The sequence below is a fragment of the Rhincodon typus genome, chromosome 17 (assembly GCF_021869965.1).
Source record: "Rhincodon typus isolate 14 chromosome 17, sRhiTyp1.1, whole genome shotgun sequence".
Classification (NCBI taxonomy): domain Eukaryota; kingdom Metazoa; phylum Chordata; class Chondrichthyes; order Orectolobiformes; family Rhincodontidae; genus Rhincodon; species Rhincodon typus.
The window spans coordinates 40,545,739-40,566,982 of NC_063348.1; the positions used below are offsets into that span (position 1 = coordinate 40,545,739).

At 37.5% G+C, this 21,244-nt stretch overlaps 1 protein-coding gene across 3 annotated transcripts in view; it reads left to right on the forward strand.

The window, feature by feature from the left end:
• elp4 (elongator acetyltransferase complex subunit 4) overlaps positions 1 to 21,244 on the forward strand; it is a 249,454-nt gene that overhangs the window by 123,656 nt on the left and 104,554 nt on the right. For all 3 annotated transcript variants that reach the window (XM_048606963.1, XM_048606964.1, XM_048606965.1), the window contains exons 8-9: positions 14,121 to 14,229; positions 15,253 to 15,359. In XM_048606963.1, the coding sequence (XP_048462920.1) occupies positions 14,121 to 14,229; positions 15,253 to 15,359 (216 nt within the window). The remainder of the gene's footprint in view (positions 1 to 14,120; positions 14,230 to 15,252; positions 15,360 to 21,244) is intronic.

Below are 21,244 nucleotides of genomic sequence, written 5' to 3' on the forward strand. Positions count from 1 at the left end.
TACACCTTGTTATCTCAGATTCTCCAGCATCGGCAGTTCCTACTATCTCATAATGTACTGAAAGGCGTTCTTTTATTCACTCTGACCAGCATGTATTACCCATCCCTATTTGCCTTTGAGAATCATAGAATCCCTTCAGTGTAGAAGCAGGCCATTTGGCCCATTGACTCTACACCAACCCTCTGAAAAGCATCCCATCCAGACCCACCTGCCTTTCCTATCCTTGTAATCACAGTTAATCCGCCTAACCTGTACGCCCTTGGATACTATGGGCAATTTAGCATGACCAATCCACCTAACTTGCGTAACTTTGGATTGTGGGAGGAAACCGGAGCACCCGGAGGAAACCTGTGCAGACACAGGGAGAATGTGCAAGCTCACACAGTGTGTGGTGGTGGTGAGCTGTCTTCTTGAACCAGTGCAGTCCACATACTGTAGGTTGACCCACAATACACTTAAGGAGGAAATTCCAGGATTTTCTGACCCAGCAACAATGAAGGAATGGTGATACATTTCCAAGTCAGTATGGTGAGTGGTTTGGAGAGGAACTTGCAGGTGGTGGTGGTGTTCCCATATATCTGCTGCCCTTATCCTTCTAGATGGAAGTGGCCGTGGGCTTGGAAGATGCTGTCTGAGGATCTTTTTGATTTTCTGTAGTGCATCTTGTAGCTGGTACACACTAGGGAGGTGAGGAGGCAATGGCCTAGTGGATTATCGCTGGACTGTTAATCCAGAGACTCAGATAACATTCTGGGGACCCAGGTTCAAATCCCATCATGGCAGATGGTGTTATTTGAATTCAATAAATATCTGAAATTAAAGAGTGTAATGATGACCATGAATCCATTGTCAATTATCAGGAAAAACCCATCTGGTTTACTAATGTCCTTTAGGGAAGGAAACTGCCATCCTTACCTGGTCTGGCCTACATGTGACTCCAGACCCACAGCAATGTGGTTGACTCTGAACTGCCCTCTAGGCTATTAGGGATGGGAAACAAATGCTGCCTAGCTAGCAACGCCCTCATCCCGTGAATGAATTTAAAAAAACACTGCTGCTACGGAACATCTGTGGTGGAGGGAGTGGATTATTGTGGACCTGATGCCATTCAAGTATGCTGCTTTGTCCTGGATGGTGTCAAGCTTCTTGAGTGTAGTTTGAGTTACACCCATCTAGGCAACCAGTGAGTATTTGATCACACTCCTGACTTGTGCCTTGCGGCAAAATGGTGAAGCGGCTTTGGGCAGTCAGGAGGTGAGTTAATTGCTGCAGTATTCCTCGCCTCTGACCTGCTCTTGTAGTAACTGGAAAGTTGAGTTTCTGGTCAATAGTAACCCAAGGAGGATGATAGTGCGGGATTCAGGGATGGTAACACCATTGAATGTCAAGGGACAGTGATTAGATTGTTTCTTATTGATGATGGTCATTACCTGGCATTTCTGTGGCACAAATGTTATTTGTCACTTGTCAGCCAAAGCCTGACTATTGCCCAGATCTTGGTACATTTGTACATGGATTGCTTCAAAGTATAAGGAGTCGCAAATGGTGCTGAACATTATGCAATCATCAGTGAACATCCCCACTTCTGACCTTATGATGGAGGAAAAGCTCTTTTGATAAGAAAAAATGGATTTGTACTTACATAGTGCTTTTCCAGTCTTCTTCATGATCCCACCTACTTCACAATCAATGAGCTTGTTCTGATCTGTAGTCCCAACTATTATGTCTCTTTTATTTGCCTTATTTTTTTCTTGAAGTATCTTGGGAAATTTTCCTATATTAGTGGTGCAATATAAGTGTGTTTGTCATATAGACAAATACAAGAGCAAACTTGCACGCAGCTGAGTCCTGAAGCAGCAATGAAGTAAAGGATACAGGTTGGCCACAACATGATGAGATCTCTCTAGCACTTGAACAATATCATGGGATCTTTTACATTTACCTGAGAGCAGTGAGGGCCTTGGTTTGCTATCTCATTCGAGTTGTTCATTGCATGTTAAATTATGATGACCTCTATATCTATAAAATGGAATGATTGCTGATGTATTACATTGGGCCTTTGAGGAACCTGCAATCACAGAATGGTTACAACATAGAGGTTATTTATCATGTCTGTGCCAGTTCTCTGCAAGAGCATCTTAACCAATTGTACTCTCCTGCCTTATCCCCATATACCTACAAATTACTTCTCTTCAGGTGTTTATCCAGTTCTGCCACAATTGAATCTGCTTCCACCATATAGTTAGGCAGTGCATTCCAGATGTAATCACTTACTGTATCATTTCATGCTTTAATTTATGTTACTGTTAATTCTTTTACCAATTATCTTAAATTGATGACTCGTCATTCTCAAGCCTTCTGCCAATGGAATAGTTTTAGGTATGCCAACCACTTCTTTAGAAAACAATTCCTAATTTTTCCAATTTTTTTTTTTAGGCTTTTATTTTGTTTTAGTTTGCTTCCTTGCTGTCTTCCTGAATATATCCATGTTTTGAAATTTGTTGTGATGATTTGTCGTCTTTTTTAAATGTGCATGTCAATACTGCCGAGATCGGAGAAGAAAACACTTCAGAAGGTTATTAGATTGCTATTGCTGGAATCATGGGAGTTTATTCTGACTTTGCTGGCCCAATAAAAAGGGCTTTGGCACATTTAGTCGAACATGAAGTGGCCTTATTTTACGACTATAATGAGGCATGATGTGCAGAAGGCCAAACAAATGACGCACCATTTTTAGGAAGGACTTTCCAGAAGAGTAATGACATCTGTATTCAGTGGACTTTGTCATCAAACTTTGCTTTCCTGGAACTTGAACAATTACCTCTGTTTTAAGCAAGCAATTAACTAACTTCACCTCACCTTAACTAACATCAGCACATGTCCTCTGACACTTGGACCAGACGAGGCCATCTTTTGAGCAAGGGCTGCTGAACTGTTCACATTACTTGCACTACGACAGGCTCTAACAAATGTAGGACCAACCACCACCTTAGCCAATCTACCATCTCTATCAGTATAGCCCCCAAGTAGCACAGGCAACAAGAGCAATGCTGCAAAAAAAGTAACTTCAGTGGCCTCAAAAGTCCCACCAAGATGACCCTTCTCAGCCAGCACCACACTGACAACCACTTAATGTCCTACTGCCAGGAACTACAGTGTGCCTGATGATTGCTGATCAACCCTTAAGTCTACAAGCAGAATGCACAGTTTCTTCAGCAATATCAAGATAATCTATGGTCTAAGCACCAAAGGAGAGGCAAAGATGGAAGGAAGTTCATCAAGGATTGGTCACTACTCCATTTTTGACTGAGATTCTGTCTTGACCATGCACATATTCAAGTTGTTTTTTTTTCCAGTCCCTATCGGCTCAATCTCGGTATTACCCCAAACCGAGGAGAAATTGAAAATGCCACTCCACAGCTGAAAAGTAACAAGGCCTTGAGCAGATGAAATCCTGATAAAACGTGGTAGCAATGCACACATTACACTTGTGCCCAACCACGTCTGCTTCTTCTGAGAAGAGGTGTGCATGCAGGTGAATGGAATCAGATAAATACTGTAATCATGGCAATATATGAAAAGGGAGACAAGTCCAGTTGTGGACCTGCAGAACAATCTCCTTTTTGTCAGCCACAGGGAAGATTACTGCAAGGATCCTCAATAATCACTTCCACCCAGTGACTGAAGAATTCCATCCAGTGTCACAATGTATTTTCTTTTGTCCATCAAGGGACACCAAAGACATCCTCCTGACCACTCAGCCAATGCAAGGAATGGCACCAACCACTGTGTGTATGCTTTTCAACCCCACAAAAGCCTTTGATTCTGTCATTTTCAAAGGCTTGTGGAATATCTCCTCAAATTTGGTTGCCCTTGGAAATTTGTTACAAAGCTGTGTCTACTCCATGATGAGTCAGAAACTGTGGTGCTCAGCAATGAAACAACACAGACCCTATCTCCATGGAGATCTGAATAAAACAAGACTCTATGCCGATGCACCAGCTCTCTTTCCCATTTTCCTTGCTGCAGTACTACACCTCACCTGCAAGCTAACCATTGATGTGGAGATAATGTATAGAACGGGAATGAAACTGTTCAACCTATGCTACCTTCAATCCACAACAATTCCACCCTCAATCATAGAGCTAGTTTGCATGTTTACTCAGAAAATGAGCTCCATGTCATTATTAATTCCTCCTCTGAAGCACATATGAAAATGGGTCTTTGACTAAATGCCCAGAAAACTAAAGTTCTTTTCCAACTAGTTCTCTCAGCATAATACCACCCCTGTCAATTAAGATTATCAAGGAGATTCTGCAAAATGTGAACTGTTTTTCACATCTTGAGAGCCTCCTACCATGCAGGTACACATAGAGGATTAATTTCATCATCACTTCGAATGTATCAGCTCAACATTTGCCAGCTGAGAAGACTGTTTGAGGATAGGATTTCAGACCTGAGAGTAAGGTCATGGTTTCCTGGGCAGCAGCCATCGCCATCCTCTTAAATATTTTCAAGACTTGGAAAACTTGCAGCAGGTGAAACATTGGAGAAGCCACTGGTTCTTTACAAAAACCTCCAAATCCCATGGCAAAAAAACCAATGCAATAGCAGCAACTTCTCCTTAGCCAAAATGCCTAGCCTTGAAGCATTAATCACTCAAAGTCAGCGCCACTTGGCAGGCCATACGATTCGTATGGCTTATACCAGACTCCTGAAACAACTGTTCTACTCTGAACTGCTCAGTAGGAGACTCCCATGAGAGCCATGAAAATGCTTTAGTGATGTCCTTGAAGCATCACTGCAGAAATTATACTTCTCAGCCAACTCTGAGAGCAAGTTTATTTGGGAAGACAATAAGCACGTCAAGAGGATTTGTGAAGAAATTTAGAGGAGGCATCAGAGAATTCACAGACCTCCAAACATCTCATCTGCACATCTCTTTAAATACCAAAGCACCACTTGACATGCATGGCTCAGCCTTCAAATCTTGTATTCCTGTAACCAATTGAGCTGGTTTGGTCGCAAGTCACCCTCAATTTCAGAGGATTGCCTAACAAGTTGATCAACTGCATTTAAGAACATCATCCAGACTTGTCAGTGAATAAGTTTGAGTGAAGATCTTTGGGTATAATTAAATGCCTGTTATGCCACAGATTGAGTTTGTTGTATAATTAAGTTCAGTAAGTCTTCAAAGAGAACAACATATTTGAAATAGTATTTGCTAGTTTCTCTTTGGAAAGAAAGAGACCAGCATTTTCACATTGTTTTTTGTGACCATGAAATGAAGTTGTCGATACAAACAGAACTTGAGTATTGCTGAAAAAAGACACATTTAGTCAAAGCTATTCATCTTGCACTCATCAGGACAATTCAAGGGGAAAACTAACATTTATACTGCATGAGAGGAAAACACTAATTGGTTGCAAGTGGACTCTGGTAGATGCATTACCATGGAGAATGCACCTTTTAATGCTGATTGAAATTTAAACAAAACGCTTAATTGTCAAACCAGGCAGGATGACTCTGATCGGACAGAGTATTGCCCTTAGAAATTAACTAGTCAATGGATGTCATCTATTTTGCTGAGTTGAAACAGGTGCAGTAGCTATACGTATCCTTTCTGCAAGGAAGAGGGGCAGGGACTCTTGTGATGTTGTGGTAGTGTCCCTATCTCTGGGCCAAGAATCCTGAGTTTACAACCCACCTGCTCCAGAGGGGTGTAATAATTAGGCAATATCTGCAAAGAACAGTAACCTGTGTATTAATATATCCATCCATACATGCAAGTCTATCATAATATGAGCCTGACTGATAATCCTAAATTGATTGTTATCTAATTTTGGACACTATGTTATGGATTTTTCAAGCCTCAACTGTTTGAGTATGGTTCCTACTTTGCTTGTTGTGAATATACAATATACAATCTCCCAGCCCTTGGGATGTACTTGGAAGGATAAGATATCTTAAACGTTGGTGGAATGGGTGAAGCCAACTGTTTCACACTACAACTATGCAGTAGCAACTTGAGTGGAGCTCACCACTACCAGGAATCTGCCGGTCTGCCAGTCATGCAAATGAATAATGTATGTGAATTTCAGTCCTGGTGTAATGACTTGTATGTAGGCTGTTTGATGGAAGATTCGTCGAACAATTGCAACAAGCAAGGTACTGACCGTACCGGATCAGCCCATGATTACAAAACTCATAATGTGGTGTCCAACATTAGATGTGATTCTGCAATTGGACAACATTTGCAGGATAATCCTGAATATGCAAAGAATTACACTGACAACCAATTCAAGTTTGAGAGTTAGGGTTGTAGTGTCGTACATTTGTATGTATTGGAGGATATATACATTAATGCATAGGGGCTTGATTTTTGCTGACAGATTTTGCACACGACTGCGCCTTGTTTCAACTCAACAAAATACATAACTTCCATTCTCTAGTTCATTTTGCAGAGCAATATCCTGACTAATCAGTGTCAACCTGCCTGGTTTAAAATTTAACAAAGCCTGATAGTGAGCTAAATGAAAGCAAAAGACTGCAAATCTGGAACAAATGTAGGGAATGCTGGAGAAACACAGCAGGTCTGGCAACATCTGTCGGGAGAAAATCAGACTTATGTTTCAAGTCCAGTGTGACTCTTCCTCAGAACTGGGTAGTCAGTTGTCATCTCTCGGTTGTCCCTCTCTCAGTCAGTTGTCAATCAGTGTTAATGGGTATTTTTGCAACACCTCACCTATCAGAGGTAGCCAACCAATCAGCACTTTCTTCACATGCACTATAAATGTTTATTTTCCCTAAAGCTTCAGCAAAATGAGTATTTTCTGAACTAGTACCAGTGAATATTTTAAAGCACTTTACAGACAGTGAAATAAATTTGAATTGTAGCCAGTGTTGTAATGTAGGAAACACAGCAGGTAATAATCAGCACAACAAACCCCTACCAACAATGATGTGATAATGATCAGATAATCTGTTTGTGTTGTTGTTCAGGGACATCTATTGACCAGGACTCTAGGGATAACTGTTCTGCTCTTCTTCAAAATAGTGCCACGTGATCTTTTACATCCACCCATGAAGGCTCGTACTCCCCAGTTCATGGCTCGTCTGAAAGACTGCATTTCCAGCGTTAAAACAGTTCTTCAAGACTGTGCAGGAGTGTCAGATTTGATTGGACTGTCCATTATGTTTACCATGATCTTGCTTTCTCCTGGGTATTGGTAATATATTTTAAAGTGTCACCTACTCATTTTTGGGCAGCTGGAGGTAAATTTATTTCAGATATACTGAATTATTTTTATACAAGAATTATTTAGTACACAGGCAATGCATTTCCCAAAAACTCGCAGGTTTTCTACCAATTGTCAATCCTTCGTTTAAAGCTCATAAAGATGGAGAATTGGATGCAGTGGGTAAAAATCAACAAAGGCAGTTGAATTATTCTACATTTTCAGGTCTAGTGCATTGCTGAGGTCAATACAGAGAGAATTTCTACACGGCCTCTAGCGTAGACTCTGCCTAACCTCTGCATGCTTAGATATGATTACTCGGCATGAGAAAGAAAGTATATGTCCTATATGTCATCATGTACAACAAGTTGCACAGTAGCAACAAAGTGCCTTCTTGACCTTGTAGGGTGCTTAATTTGTGTAAAAGAAAATGTGCATGATGATTACATTGTATTATTTGAGGGAGCTACTAAATAAACTTTTTAAATCCATTCTAAAATTAACTTAGTCACTTAAGATTCAGTTGATACTGCTGTTTGAGTGGCAGTGACTGCACTAATCCTAAAATGTTGAACTGTTTTGGTTCTCATGGGGTTTCATAGAAATTCAGCGAAAGTACTCTAATGTTCCTTATGAAGGGAAAAGACATTTTGGAGGCATGCCAACCAAATATTGTCGACGTTTAATGAGTTCTTTAAGGACTTTTATTCTATACACAAATTATCTAGCTTTTTTAAAAGGCAGGAATTCAATGTATTGTCATGGTGACTATTGCCAAAGTCGGTGAGGAACAGATGTCCTGGTTACTTTGAAAAATCTGCAACTAATCAAGGAGCTGCAAGGGTGAATAGCCAAGAAAAGTATCAAGCAAATAAAAGAGAACCCTTTTGTTATTTTTCCAACTAATTTTGTTTCTGAAATATTCTATACAAAATAATCCATAAATAATAAGCAAATATAATTTGCATCAAAGGTTGAATATAACATTTTATTCAGACTTCACCAATGCTGTACGATGGCTACAAAGATGTCATTTGGTTAATGTAGAAGTAAGCAAACTATATATTTTGTAAGTCTTAGCAATTCTATACAGTATGTGTCATAAAGTAATGTATTAATTTTAATATTTTGAAAGCAACTTATGTTTGACAATAACTGCTATATCTACAATATTTTGCCATTCAAAAGTTTCCTTCGAGTTTGCAGTTTCTCGCAGATGAGCATTTCTATTTTGTTAATAACCAACTAGTTCCAAAGCAGTACAGTAGATCTCTTTTGTGAAAAATAGTGAAACTTTCTGACTGTCTCTGTTAAACACTAAACTGCAGAGTGAGCTGTCATTAAGTGGAGTGAAGTTGGCAAGGGTTTTTATGAATCCAATGTTACTCAGTTCCCAGAGTCCCTGCTGTGTAGTTGTTCCACTCTCCAAGAAGCCTGTTAAAGAGTCCCTGAGAGCATGTGTAAAGCCCTCAATGTTAATAGTTAATTGGATAGGATGGCAAGATGAGAGGACAGCTGAACATGTGGGCCTCTCAGTCTCAAGCACCAGTGGACTTTTAGTTTAATAATAGCAGCTGTTCACATTGTTGAATAACTTTGTTTTCTTCAGTTTCACAAATGATGAAAGGAAGAACGATTCCTCAGAACTGTGCCTTTTTATAGGAAAGCAGAGGGTACCCCTGCTGCTGCTACTCTGCCACTGCTTCAAAATGGAGTCACATGTTGCCACTCCTCCAATCATACAAGTCTGTGTGGGACCCCTTTAATGTATATTGACAAATTGTTTTATTTCCTTGCAATGATTATTCCAAAGAAAACAAGTAGGAATACTTTCACCAGATAGTTTTCTTCCTGACTGTTCACAAAACTAAGCAGTAATACTAGGCGCATAGAGTTCACTGGATACTACTATTTTTACTTGATACATGAGGTATTTATTCTATGCAGTGTTAGGTAAGGTATTTATTTCATATTTATCGCACTTCTGGAACCTAATGGGCATACGCTGACCTCACAGTGTTGGTTTTGAGTCAAATATCTTGTCTGTTGTATCTGATCATTAAGAAAGGTGCTCAGTTAAATAGTTCTTTAGGCTAGGTAGTACATAGTACTTGGCCTGTTGCACTGTTATGATGGAATCTTAACATAAGTCCATTTTCTATACAGCATGTGGTAATCATTATCTATAAAGGAGTAGGTTTGTCTGCAGTTATTTTGAACTTCTGTCTGCTGTGACATTCAATCATTTAGAACAAAATATAAATGCTACTATATAGTGCTTGCTACGCATAATAAATAAAATGTTTTTCTGCTAATTTACTGTGATCTAATCCTGCCTTACAGCTGTTATTAAAAGATTAGACAATGTGTAATATAGTTCAAATGTGCAAAGATTGGAGGCACTTTAAATCTGAATAACATAAGCTAACTCATTGTGAAGTGCCATTTTTGAATTTGTTGAAATGCACAAAAATGAGACAAGATTTGAACAAATCATGTTGGAAACCAAACCTGGTGTTTCTAAGTCTACAGCTAAATGATGTAAGCCCAAATCAGTCAACTTCTCATCATGGTGTGGGAATAGAGTCATCTGTTCAGGCATATGGAATCTTTGGCTTCTATGTCACTCAATCTGCAGATTTCCTATTATCCAAGCCGTTGGTACAACTGTTACGTACACAAAAAGGGAAGGAGAAACCTCTGGATTTGCCCTGTTTAAAGATGCAGAAGCGGTGTTTATAAATAAATATTACAAAATGTAATTCTTCTTTGGGCAGTTTTTGGAGGGATTTAAGCTGAGTGTCTCCATATACATTTCAGTACTTCAGGAGTTAATATGTTCTTTCCACCAGCAGCACATCCAGGAAATTAGGTCCCCCTTAAATTCCACCTGATCTGATTCAGGATACAGGTCAAAACATTGAACACACTTTTTTTCTCTTTCTTGTAATTATCTGAAAGTCACTTTCTGGATGTGATCATAGATTATCCTGCATATTTGTCTAACCGTAAATCACTAGAGATGTTGAATGTTGCCTGGATGAAAAGTTAGTTTATTTTGTCTTTGTTGTACATCTTTCTTTCAACCTGCATAGATTAGTATTTTCACTATAAAAATATCTCAGCATGTGGCTTGTTTCACTGGCAGAAATGTGCTTTGCAAAATAGAACTACTCAAATGTGCTTTGGATCCTTTTACCCACATCTGAAAGAGAAGAAGGAACATAAAAGCTCTTATCCACAAATGCACCACTTTATATTAATATTTAATTAGCAGGCAAATTGTACAGTGTGGCTGAAAGCTTCAGAAGAGTTGTTAGTGCCACAATTGACCTAAAAGTTTAATAATAACTCACTCCGTAGAGCAAATGCCAGTTCAGCATAGGGAAACACTGCAAGCCAATTCCTTTGAGATGAGAAAGCAAACCAAATGGCAGGCGAGAGTTCCTGGGATGGAACCTTCTGGAAAGCAAGGAGCTGGAGTAACTTTGAAGCCAGGCTTTATATGAAAACAGTGGGGAAAAAGCTGATCCCTCCTGCTCTGGGAGATGCTGGTTTAAGGCCAAAATCTCATGAAACAGAAGTGCGGTTAGATCCTGTAACAGAAGGCACTGGTAGCCCTAATAACCTGGCAAGCAAAGGAGGGGCAACAAAAGGCTGCTTCTGGGGAAAAAAAATGAAGAAATGCTTCATAGTAACTGTAATTAAGAACACTCACTTGTATTTTTCCTGTGTCCAATATGCTCTTTGTATCCATCAAAATACAGAAAACTTGCATTACTGTCACGTCTGTGTATTATTAGTTTTCACATTCGGCTGACTTAGATGTCTTAATTATCATGCTCATCACTGAATTGGTATAAATCATCGTGGATAATAACATATTACTTAAAGAATTCTTGTGCAGAGATGAAATGATTTATTTAGAAAGTAGTGAATGAGTAACATGGTGGTATTAATGCCCTTTTTAACTTAATTAATAGCAACTTCATCATTTCACATATTGTTGGTAATTAGTCCCTGGAAACAGAACATTGACTTAAGTGTGAGCTTCATTGAAGGACTGGAGTGGATATTTCAGTATGGCAAAGGGCTATTTGCGTTTGGAAACCTTAAAAGAAAGATTTAAACAGTTTGTCGGGGTGATCGCTGTGAGGTAATTAGTTAATTATTTAAAAAGCCATCAAACATAATTCTTCAAAATGGATAAAAATTCTGAAACGCTGAAATAATAACAAGTCTGGCCAGCAGAGGGAGTAGTCTTCTGTCTACCATTACATTCCCGTCATTCTTCCCACCTGCCCCCTCTCCCAGCCAGTCTTCCATCTGGACCTAGGCCTGCCTGTCTGCTTCTGATGACAGGCTATAATTTTTCTCCCATCAATGTGCGGACACTTGGTACAGGATTAGCGTAAGCTCATTTGGAAGTTTCAGTATCTGTAGCCAGCACCTTCATTACAGGAGTCAGCTGTTCTTATTGCCTCTAAAATTTCAAACAGCTTATGTGTCTTTATTTGTCTATATTAATGAGAATATTTTCATTTCTGCCTTTACTTCTCTGCTTTATTTTAAAGTCTTGAGTTTATAGGATTTAAATGATTGATTTTCACTACATTTAGATTGCATGTACAGTCACGCTATTTATGGTGGCACGTTGACAGTAACTCACTGTGTATTTTATAGAATATTAGTAGCATAAGGAACGGGTGGCATTAAATTGAAGTTGTGATCATGCCCTGCTTTAATTTTAACTCATTTCACATAGTTTGATAACATCATCCAGAGAAGATGAACTTGTACACAACCCAAACATAGTGACAATGAACCAAATCAGCTACTGTTGATTATTATGTTGAAAATAATGGATATTCTGGAGGGAGTCAAGACTAATTCATTTAGCAGATTTTGATGATGTGAAACAAAAATGAATGTGACTTTTAACAGACTGTTTTTAGAGTCATTAATAATATACTAAACGTGCTTCCATTGATTCAAGAGAAACTGACATTATGAAATTACTCTAAATGCATAGAATGTTGATGGTGAATACATTGTCTCCATGATTGTGAAAGTGTAAGTCTGCAAAATGCCTGCAAAACAGAGGAGTATCATCTGATTCATATATCTCCACAATGAGATGTTTTCCCTTTACTGCATCATTATGTAATTACCTGTGGATTTATTATATAAATGCAACTAAGTACAATGTTTTTGCTGTTAAAATGTTTTCAGTACTTATGCAGCACCCTGAATATTCATTGGTTGCTTACTGTACTTTCGTCAATGACATCACACATTAAAAATGTAATTTTGTTTTAACACCTGGAATAATTTTGTCTAACTTTTGAAACACTGAATTCCCTCTGCAATATTATGCAACATTTTGTGGTTATTTCCAGTTCTTTTAACATGAAACAGAATAAAGAGTCATCCAGGAAACCACTTAAAATTTGACAAAAATACATTGTTTCCAGAATGTGCTAAGACTTGTATCTATGTTACATAAATAATACAACAGCATGATTACGAAACTGAGTAAAAAAAAAAGGCCAAAATGGGTTTGACCAATAAATATTTATCTACAAATGAAATAATTTAAAATCCTGAAAGAAGTTACTAACCACATGAACTGGCACAATACAATTATTGAATAAGACTATTGCATTATCCTCTTTGGTTTTAATAACATTTATGGAAAAAAGTCACAAATCCAGAGATTATTATAACTCTTCATAATTATTGTTCCTTTTGTAAATTTACCTAATGCATACCCATCTCTTAATACCTCAAACATCTTTCTCCTGTACAGGCTTCTTCTCTCATGGGAACATTGAGCTTGCCTTCTGCTCTATTCTTGGAACTCTCACCCTTCAGCTGGGCTTTGCTTCCTAATATTTTTTGCGCATGAGGCATCTCAGTGCTGATTGCCATCACTGCTGCCTCTAGCCCAGCCTCAGCAATACCATGTCCAATACTGCTTCATCCCCTATAAGCTAGGCCAACAAAAGCTCACAAGTCCTTCATTGAAAATCAATTAATTCTCAAACAAAATATAAAAGATAGCAAACAGTGAAGAAGCGAAATTAATGGAGATAGCATAAGAATCGAGAAACATTTAGCAAAATTAAAAATGGAATGCAAAATAATCAAAAATACAAGCAATCTCTCTAGATAGAAAGACAGCACAAAATAAAGCAAAAGAGACAAGAAACCAACATGGAGGAGATATGGATAAAGAAATTTATGATGCCTTTGCATAGAATTTTGTTTTCGGTGAGAGATACCACAGCGGGATCCACTAGTACGATTTAATTCTTTCCATCTAATGCAGCTATTTCTCTTAATCCATCCCAAACTGTAATAATTTATTTCAGGATACAATAATGTTTCACTGCCTCTTATTAAAACATATCAAGAAACTAAAATGGCAATGCTGTTGCAGGTTCTACATCTTGAAGCATTTTCAGTTTATAATTAGTGCACAGCAGAAGATTTAACATATACAAAAATGTTACACAGTTCATAAAAATTCTTTAGAAGCAAGCAGTGCAAAGATAACTAATATCAAAGAGAAAATTTTTAGCATCATTGCAGCATCTAAATTAAAAATGATAGCCCTTAAACTGTTTAATTGGTCTGCAAAAAAATTAGAAAAATTTAAGAAAATAAAAATAAATTGATATCACAATTAAATTTTAGTGAAATATTTTTCCTTGAGAAATATATTTTTAATGTTAATTTGGTTACTTTCTTTTAGAGCAATGATACTATTTTTAAGGTTTAATTTATATACTGTGCTAAAATCCCATGTTTATTCTGTTGCTTTACTCGGACTCTTTTTTTTGAAAAAGCTATTATAAGCTATTTTCCTCTTCTTTTCAGAACAAAGCAATTACAGGTCGTGTGGTAAAATTGTCAGACACAGTGATTGGTCTTGAATCATTTAATGTTTCTGAAAGAGAAAGCAATCCACTCTATAAGGACTATCACGGTAAGCCTAATCATGACCAAAGTACCCCAAGTGACTTATAGATATTTAGCAGTTTGCCCTCTAATTAGTTTGTCTGCCATAAGGTTGTAATTGATTTCATTTCAGAGTCTGCATTTCAACTGTCTCCCAATATAGCAATCTATTGGTCAGGCTGTTTATCTTTTACTGTGCATTAGGACTGTGAAAGTAACATGGCAACTACTCACATGTTGTCAAGCCAAATTATCAAGACAGTGCTCAATCAGATGTGCATCTTTGTAGGCAGGCTTTTGGGAATACTCATGCAGAGGAAGCCAGGCAGCCACTCGGCCAGTGAGCTCACCAATTCCCTTAACCATGACGAGACTGCACCAACTCAGCCAATGTTCCTGTCACAAAAGATCAGCTTAGCTTTGAGCTCACACTGCTCGAAGCTAAAAGCAGACCTCACGTGCATGTACCAGTTCCTAACCATCATAAACGAGCTTCATTTGCAATTATTCATTTGTTTCACACACCCAGCCTGAGTTTTCTGCTCATCTGAAGGGCTGTTTACGTTAATAGCGTGTATCAACTTGTTAAATGACTGAAACTTCAAAATACATCTTTTAAAATCAAAATTGTAGTCAAATTCTCCAACCTATAAGCCATGTTTTCATGGATGCTTACTGGTGCATTTAATAAAATAAAGATCATTCAGCAATACTTTTGGGCAGCAAGCAAGGTGATAGCCACATTTGCTTACTGTAAATACAAGGGAAAATATCACAAATGGGCCTCCGTTTTGACAAGCATCAGAATCCTCTTTGTTTATATCTCCATGTCTGTATCTAAATGTAATTAGTTTTACTTGGACAAGGATTTTTGTTTATCTTATTCTGCTTGATTACTTGAACATAATCACACTGTTTGCTTCATTGCTTCTGGTGGCGATCTGGTGGTTTAAAAAGGGACAGTGAGGAATGTAAATGTGGAGTGTTCTTCTGTCAGCTTGTTTAATTTATGCATCTGCATGTTTTATTTTCTAATTTAATTTTTCTTAAGGTTTGCTCCATGTTCGTCAGATTCCTCGACTTAATAGTTTATTCTGTGAAGTGCCTGATACAAAGGATCTTGCTTTCAAACTGAAACGAAAATTGTTCACTATTGAGGTAAGAAACATTGAAGTTTGATGTTTAAGCTCATTCCATTTAATAGTGCAATAAGATGTTGTTTAGCAAGTCACTATTTCTCAGATTTGAATGTGAAATAGGATATTTTCATGTAAGCTATCATCATCTCATTTTTGCCTCTGAAAGTATTTGGGGTTTGGGGAGGACAGAGAAGCTAGTTGTTACATTTTATATTTGTGGTCAGTTTGTAACTATTCCAAATATATCTTAAGGCAAAGATGTATTATGTGTTTTTACCAAATTAATTGCTTAGATCAGCTTTGGTTGTTTATTCTATCTGTGCTGCCATGGTTCTAAATTAATCAAATATCTTGTTAATAAAATATAATTTAACTTATTGAACCATTGTGATTTAAATCATTTAAAGTCCCAACTATATGTTATTCTGGATAGATGTAGCAGAAATCTTGCATTGTTCCAAATTGTAGTGAACGGTTAATGTTGGTGATAGCTGGCTTGCATCAGCTAACACATTAATTCGTGTTCCGAAAATAATTTAACATGTATCTGGAAGCTAATTGAAAATCAGTTATAAAATACTGAACACATTTTCTGTAGCTAATGTCATAGCAATAATAAATGCCATTGCTACAATCATTTTCTTCATATTTATCAAGCAAACGTAGCTGGCTTGGGAGTTTAAAAAGATGGTTACAAAGGTTAATTCCAACATGCAACCGGATTTAAACTTTTCCATTGACCTGAAATGTTGGTAGTGTTTATAATCCTGATGTGTTGGGACTGAATTGAATCTATTCTCTTTTTTTCCCCACTAATACTAAATAGCAAATGAATACAACTGTTAACCAATTAAGGCTGAAGTATTAATTATCTAAGCATGAAAAGGTGAATGCATATTTGAGGAGTGGCTTTTTGTGATGTGATAATTATTTCTTCTCCCGTCCTTGTGTAGTGTCTTCACTGGAGATAAAATAAGTGGGCAGACCTGACAAACCATATTATTTAATCTCCTGTCAAGTGGAAAGCATTTAAGCAGGCCACTTGTCTTGGCTATTTCAGCTTCTACAAGAGAATTGAGCACAAATAAATTAGCATATTTTGCCTTATTCACTAGCTGCTGGTCAATTTGGGTTGGCATCGCTTTGGTATTTGGTACTTCACCCTGGAGTGACCACTGTGGCCCTTCATTGACCCTCTGGCCTCTTAACTGGCTACTTGATAAGGCAACTGTTGTCATCATCCTCCTTTATTCTTCAGTTTTGCTGTCTTGCTTCCCTACCTACCCACCATCCCCCCACTCCCATCCTGCCATATCCTTCAGAAGAAAACCTATGAATCAGACTCAGTCCAGTGACAATTACAATGCCCTCCTCCTAATTAATGGTCATCAGTGGCTTTCATTATTTAATCACATTAAGAGCTGTTAATAGTTAATCAGGCAGCCAATTGTTCGATTGGGTCATCCGGGGAGCAGTGTTGTAGATTGTAGATGTCTTGATTGGGTTGCTTCCCTGTAATACCCACTTAACACCACATGTAGAAGTCATGAAAGCAAGCAGTGTTGTTAGAAATAGCCCTCTGACTCCTTGTTAAGGAGCCACTGTAACGGAATTTTTTTGTCAAAAATTGAATCAAACAAGTATCTATTTCACACTCTTTGAAAAAATATAAGATCCTTTCCTTTTTTTTCCTATTCGTTGTTTGGTACTGTGCATAAATTAACTGTTTAAATTGTCACTTGCATTTCTCTGCTATATTTTTGATTATCTTTGCAGGTAAGTGTTCAAATCACGTGTGTGCTTTTCAATTGTTTGTTACATTCACTATATATTTTTAAGTGGTTACTCTGTTAAAGTACAAGAGCTGCTGCTGTTAGTTCATTCGGATTTGTGGTTGTGGAAAATGCAGGATCCTGATTGTCAGCTTGATGCCCAGCAAAATTTATTCCGAGGCAGGCTGTTTTCTCATGACCAGCAATTGTGCGATTGTCTCAGTATCTTTTGGTGTCACCAGAACCAAATTTGGCAGAATAAATTTCACTGCCTGCTGCTCACATAAAGCGTGCAGCTGAATTGTTGATGGTCTTCCTCCAGTGATAACCTGGAGTTTTGCACATTACAAACATGTTGCCCCTCCCCGGACACCATCGCGTTTTCCCCCCCGCAACCCCAAAACCCCTTCTCTGAATTGATGGGGAAATTTTACTCTCAGTATAAAAAAATATACTTAATGTCCCTGTCTCTGGACCAGAAGGTGCAGGTGCAAGTCCCACCTGTCCCAGAGAGGTATCATTACATTTATGAACAGATTGACGAAGAATAACCAGAAAGTATCGTTCCATTCCAATGCTCACTGGAAGAGGAAGAAAACATTTGAGGATGTCAAATTCAACAGAATTCTTGAAAGAATGTTGTATTCATTCATTTGCATTATATATAAAACAAAACCAAATGGCAGAGCCATTTACTAAACTGACAAAAATGCAGTTTCGTAGTATACAGTTTCGTGATATACTCAGTAATCATATAAATTTAAAGCTTTGTAAAAGCACTGAAAGAAAATTATTGATTTATGAAAAAGTGTAAACTTCAGCAACAGAATCTGTATTCACAATGATAATACCCTGAAATTTATAATTGTCCTTTACCTTTCCTCAATCTGGTTATTTGTGTTACATGACATCAGAAGGGACTCTTGGTGGTCTTGTTCAAATCGACAAAATGTAAACCTAAAAGTGGCTAAATGCACATCAAGGTTTTTGAAAAGAAAATTGTTTTGTCAAAAAAAATCAAAGCACAAAACATTCAAAATGGGCAGCAAGTCTGTCAGTATCTGAAATGAGGAAGGAAATGCCGATGTTTTAAGAAGACTTCTTTACTCAGTTCTCTACAACATAGTCCAAAAGTGTCAAATGATTTACAAGATATGCATTTCAGTAGTGCCATTCACAACCTTAAGACATCCTGAAGTGCTTTAGAACCAATTAACAACTTCTAGGTTGTAGTCACTGTAAAAGTGTATAAACAGCCAGTTTGTACACAGCAAGCTGCCACAAAAGAAGCATGAAAATGATCAGATAACATAATTGAATGCAGTCAGTGCCTGAATAATATTTAGAGCTGAATAATAAAATTTGGAGCTGAATCTTCAAGTATAATTTATTTACATATGGAGTTCTTTGTGAAATTATTGGGTAGTCTTTAATTTGAATACTGAAAGCTCATATTTTCGTGAAATGTAAAGCGGATTCCAAGTAACAGCACAGAACTTGCAGGAAAGATGACAATTTGGCTCTGAAGACCTCTTCATTACCTCTTCTTGCACATTCCATCACAAACACTGCAGACCCGCTACTCAATAACCGGGCCTTCTGGTAACAAGCTTGTGTTGTACAATTTTATAAGACAGTTGTATCAGCCAGTTTATTTTACAAGTTTCTGTTGCAGGTGGATGGTTTGATAACGATAAAAGTGTATTAAAGGATTCTGCTAGTAATATATTTGCCAGATGGCAGTAAAGTTGTTGGAAGTTTATCAAAATGAGGGTAAAAATATTGAAGTAGACTTACTTAAATGAATAGAGCATTAAAAGACTAGGAAAAAATACAAAAAAAAGTCTGCCTGTCTAATCCTATTTCTTTCCACTTTGGAATCTTAATTAGGAGGAGATAAAAACCATCATTTGACTAAATTATTGTCTTGAATCTGTAGCAAAAGGTATAATCCGCAATTGGGCCAATTAGTGCACCCTGTAGTTAACCATGCTGAGGCAAGCAATGTGATTAGAGCTGACACCAGCCTAGTTCCCACTGTTGCTTTGCCAGGTATGGTGGTCAGACTTCAAAGGGCTTGAGGCATCAGCAGGGCAAGGTTTGGAGGCCAACTTTTGGTCCTGTCGTTAATCTCTCTGCTAAACTGCAATGCCCCTTGCAGAAAACGAGCTTACGCGACACAATCATGCAGCATTAAAGTTTCAGTTGAGTTATGCCAATTGCCTTTGATTTTCTGATGATTGACCAAAAGATGCCTATACAGCCAGACACATGCTCAAACCTTCCCAATTAGGTAAGCTGAAGAGCTATCTGAAACATTTTGGATTTTTTTATTGGGATTGGTCTAGATGGTATGCAGTAGCTTAACATTTGAGATGAAGTCATCAATGTCTGATATATTCACATTGTTTATAATAATCTGGAATGTAATGGAACACTTTTGGAACTCATCCTGTCCTGATTGCCTAATCATCTGTCTCTATTGTATTGTATTTCCTGTTTAGCTGATGCTTTCTTATTAACGTCACAACGTTTCCATTTTAAGAACAGCCTACAGCAGCACTAGTACTGTTGTAAGAGGAACTGCCATTCACTGACTTCCCCTTAGGCTGCTACAGCCTTGCTTAACTTGTGCCTCTCTTTTACACATTTCAACTGACTTTAGATTGGTCAGAACATGGAAAGTCATGACGCAGATTGACAAAGTAGTCATCATCACATTCCTTACGAATTTAATTATTAAATGTACTTAGCCCTGTCATGATAAGTCTTAAAGGAGGTCAAGCATGTTTGCTCAAAAGGAATGAGATATACAATTCATAACTTTGTTCTAATGCATATAATTTGTTTGGTATTATAGTTAAAACAATTGGTCACCATATTTGGTGGTGAATGCCTGAGATGGTGTTATCGGTTGAGTGCCAAAAGAACTTTAAATGATTGTGAAAGAATGCTAGCAGGCATTACTGAAAGGATTAAGATTTTAATAATATGCGTAAAAGTTAAAGTAAACACGGTTTAGATTTAAGTTGGATCTATAAGACTCAGCCTCCTTCCAAATAAATATACATAAATTGGTATGATAGTCACTAATGTGTGTTACAGTACAATTGACCCATTAGTGCTATATAAATAGTGTTGTGGATTCTAATACGATCTCGGACAAACTGCCTATCATGCAGTTCAGTAATGTTTGGGAGTGGGCTGGTAGAATTGCACCAATTTATAGCCAATCTTCTCCTCTCTCATTTCTATAAATTAATCACAGAATAGTCTTTTACTGTATTTTTTGCCTTGTGTATTTCTTACTACACTTGAATTGGCATGTTGTTTCTAGGCTAAGCACAAACTGGGAAGTGACAAAAATAAATGTGGGGCTGGCAATAATCAGAAGATCTTGAGAGTTGGGGGGGAAAACATTCCTTCTAAACAAAGGGTGAAAAAGTGAGCTGAAAAGAGGGAGAACACAAATAGAAAGAAGATTCAGTTTGAGAAAAGAAACAAAAGCTGAGAAACATTTATCACCAAAAATAAATACAAACAAAATGTATTGTCTCAATATGTATCAAAGTAAAATATCTGTAATGATTCATACTTCAGGCAATGTCTGAATCGCTAAAGGTTAAAATTGGAAAAGAAAATCTGTTTCTCTTTGCTTTTACCATTTTTGCCTTCCCATACTTCATGGCCCCCTGATCCACTCTTGCCAGTTGCATAGTTTTCACTTTGGCAATAGCTCTTGACAAATGTATAATCCAAATACCAGTCACATAAAAAGTTTTGCTTTAGCTATGTGATCGCAACAGCAAATGCTATTCAATTTACCACCACAAGATTGTATTACACATTTTTAACACTTACTTTATCAGAATGTCCTAACCCACCTGACCAGTTGGAAAAATGTGCATTTGTATTTTTTTTTGTGAGCTTTGAACATCCCAATGCATTTTACAACCAATTAATTACTTTTGTGTCCTTGTAATTCAGAATCTAAAATGCACTGTGCATTGCTTAGGTGGAGAAAAGCATCTGTATTTACTTTTAGTTGTAAATGTTTTGAATTCTTATTCGCTATAGATGTTTACCTCACCACTTGTTTCCATTTTTTTGCCCTTCCCACCTAAGGCACGAG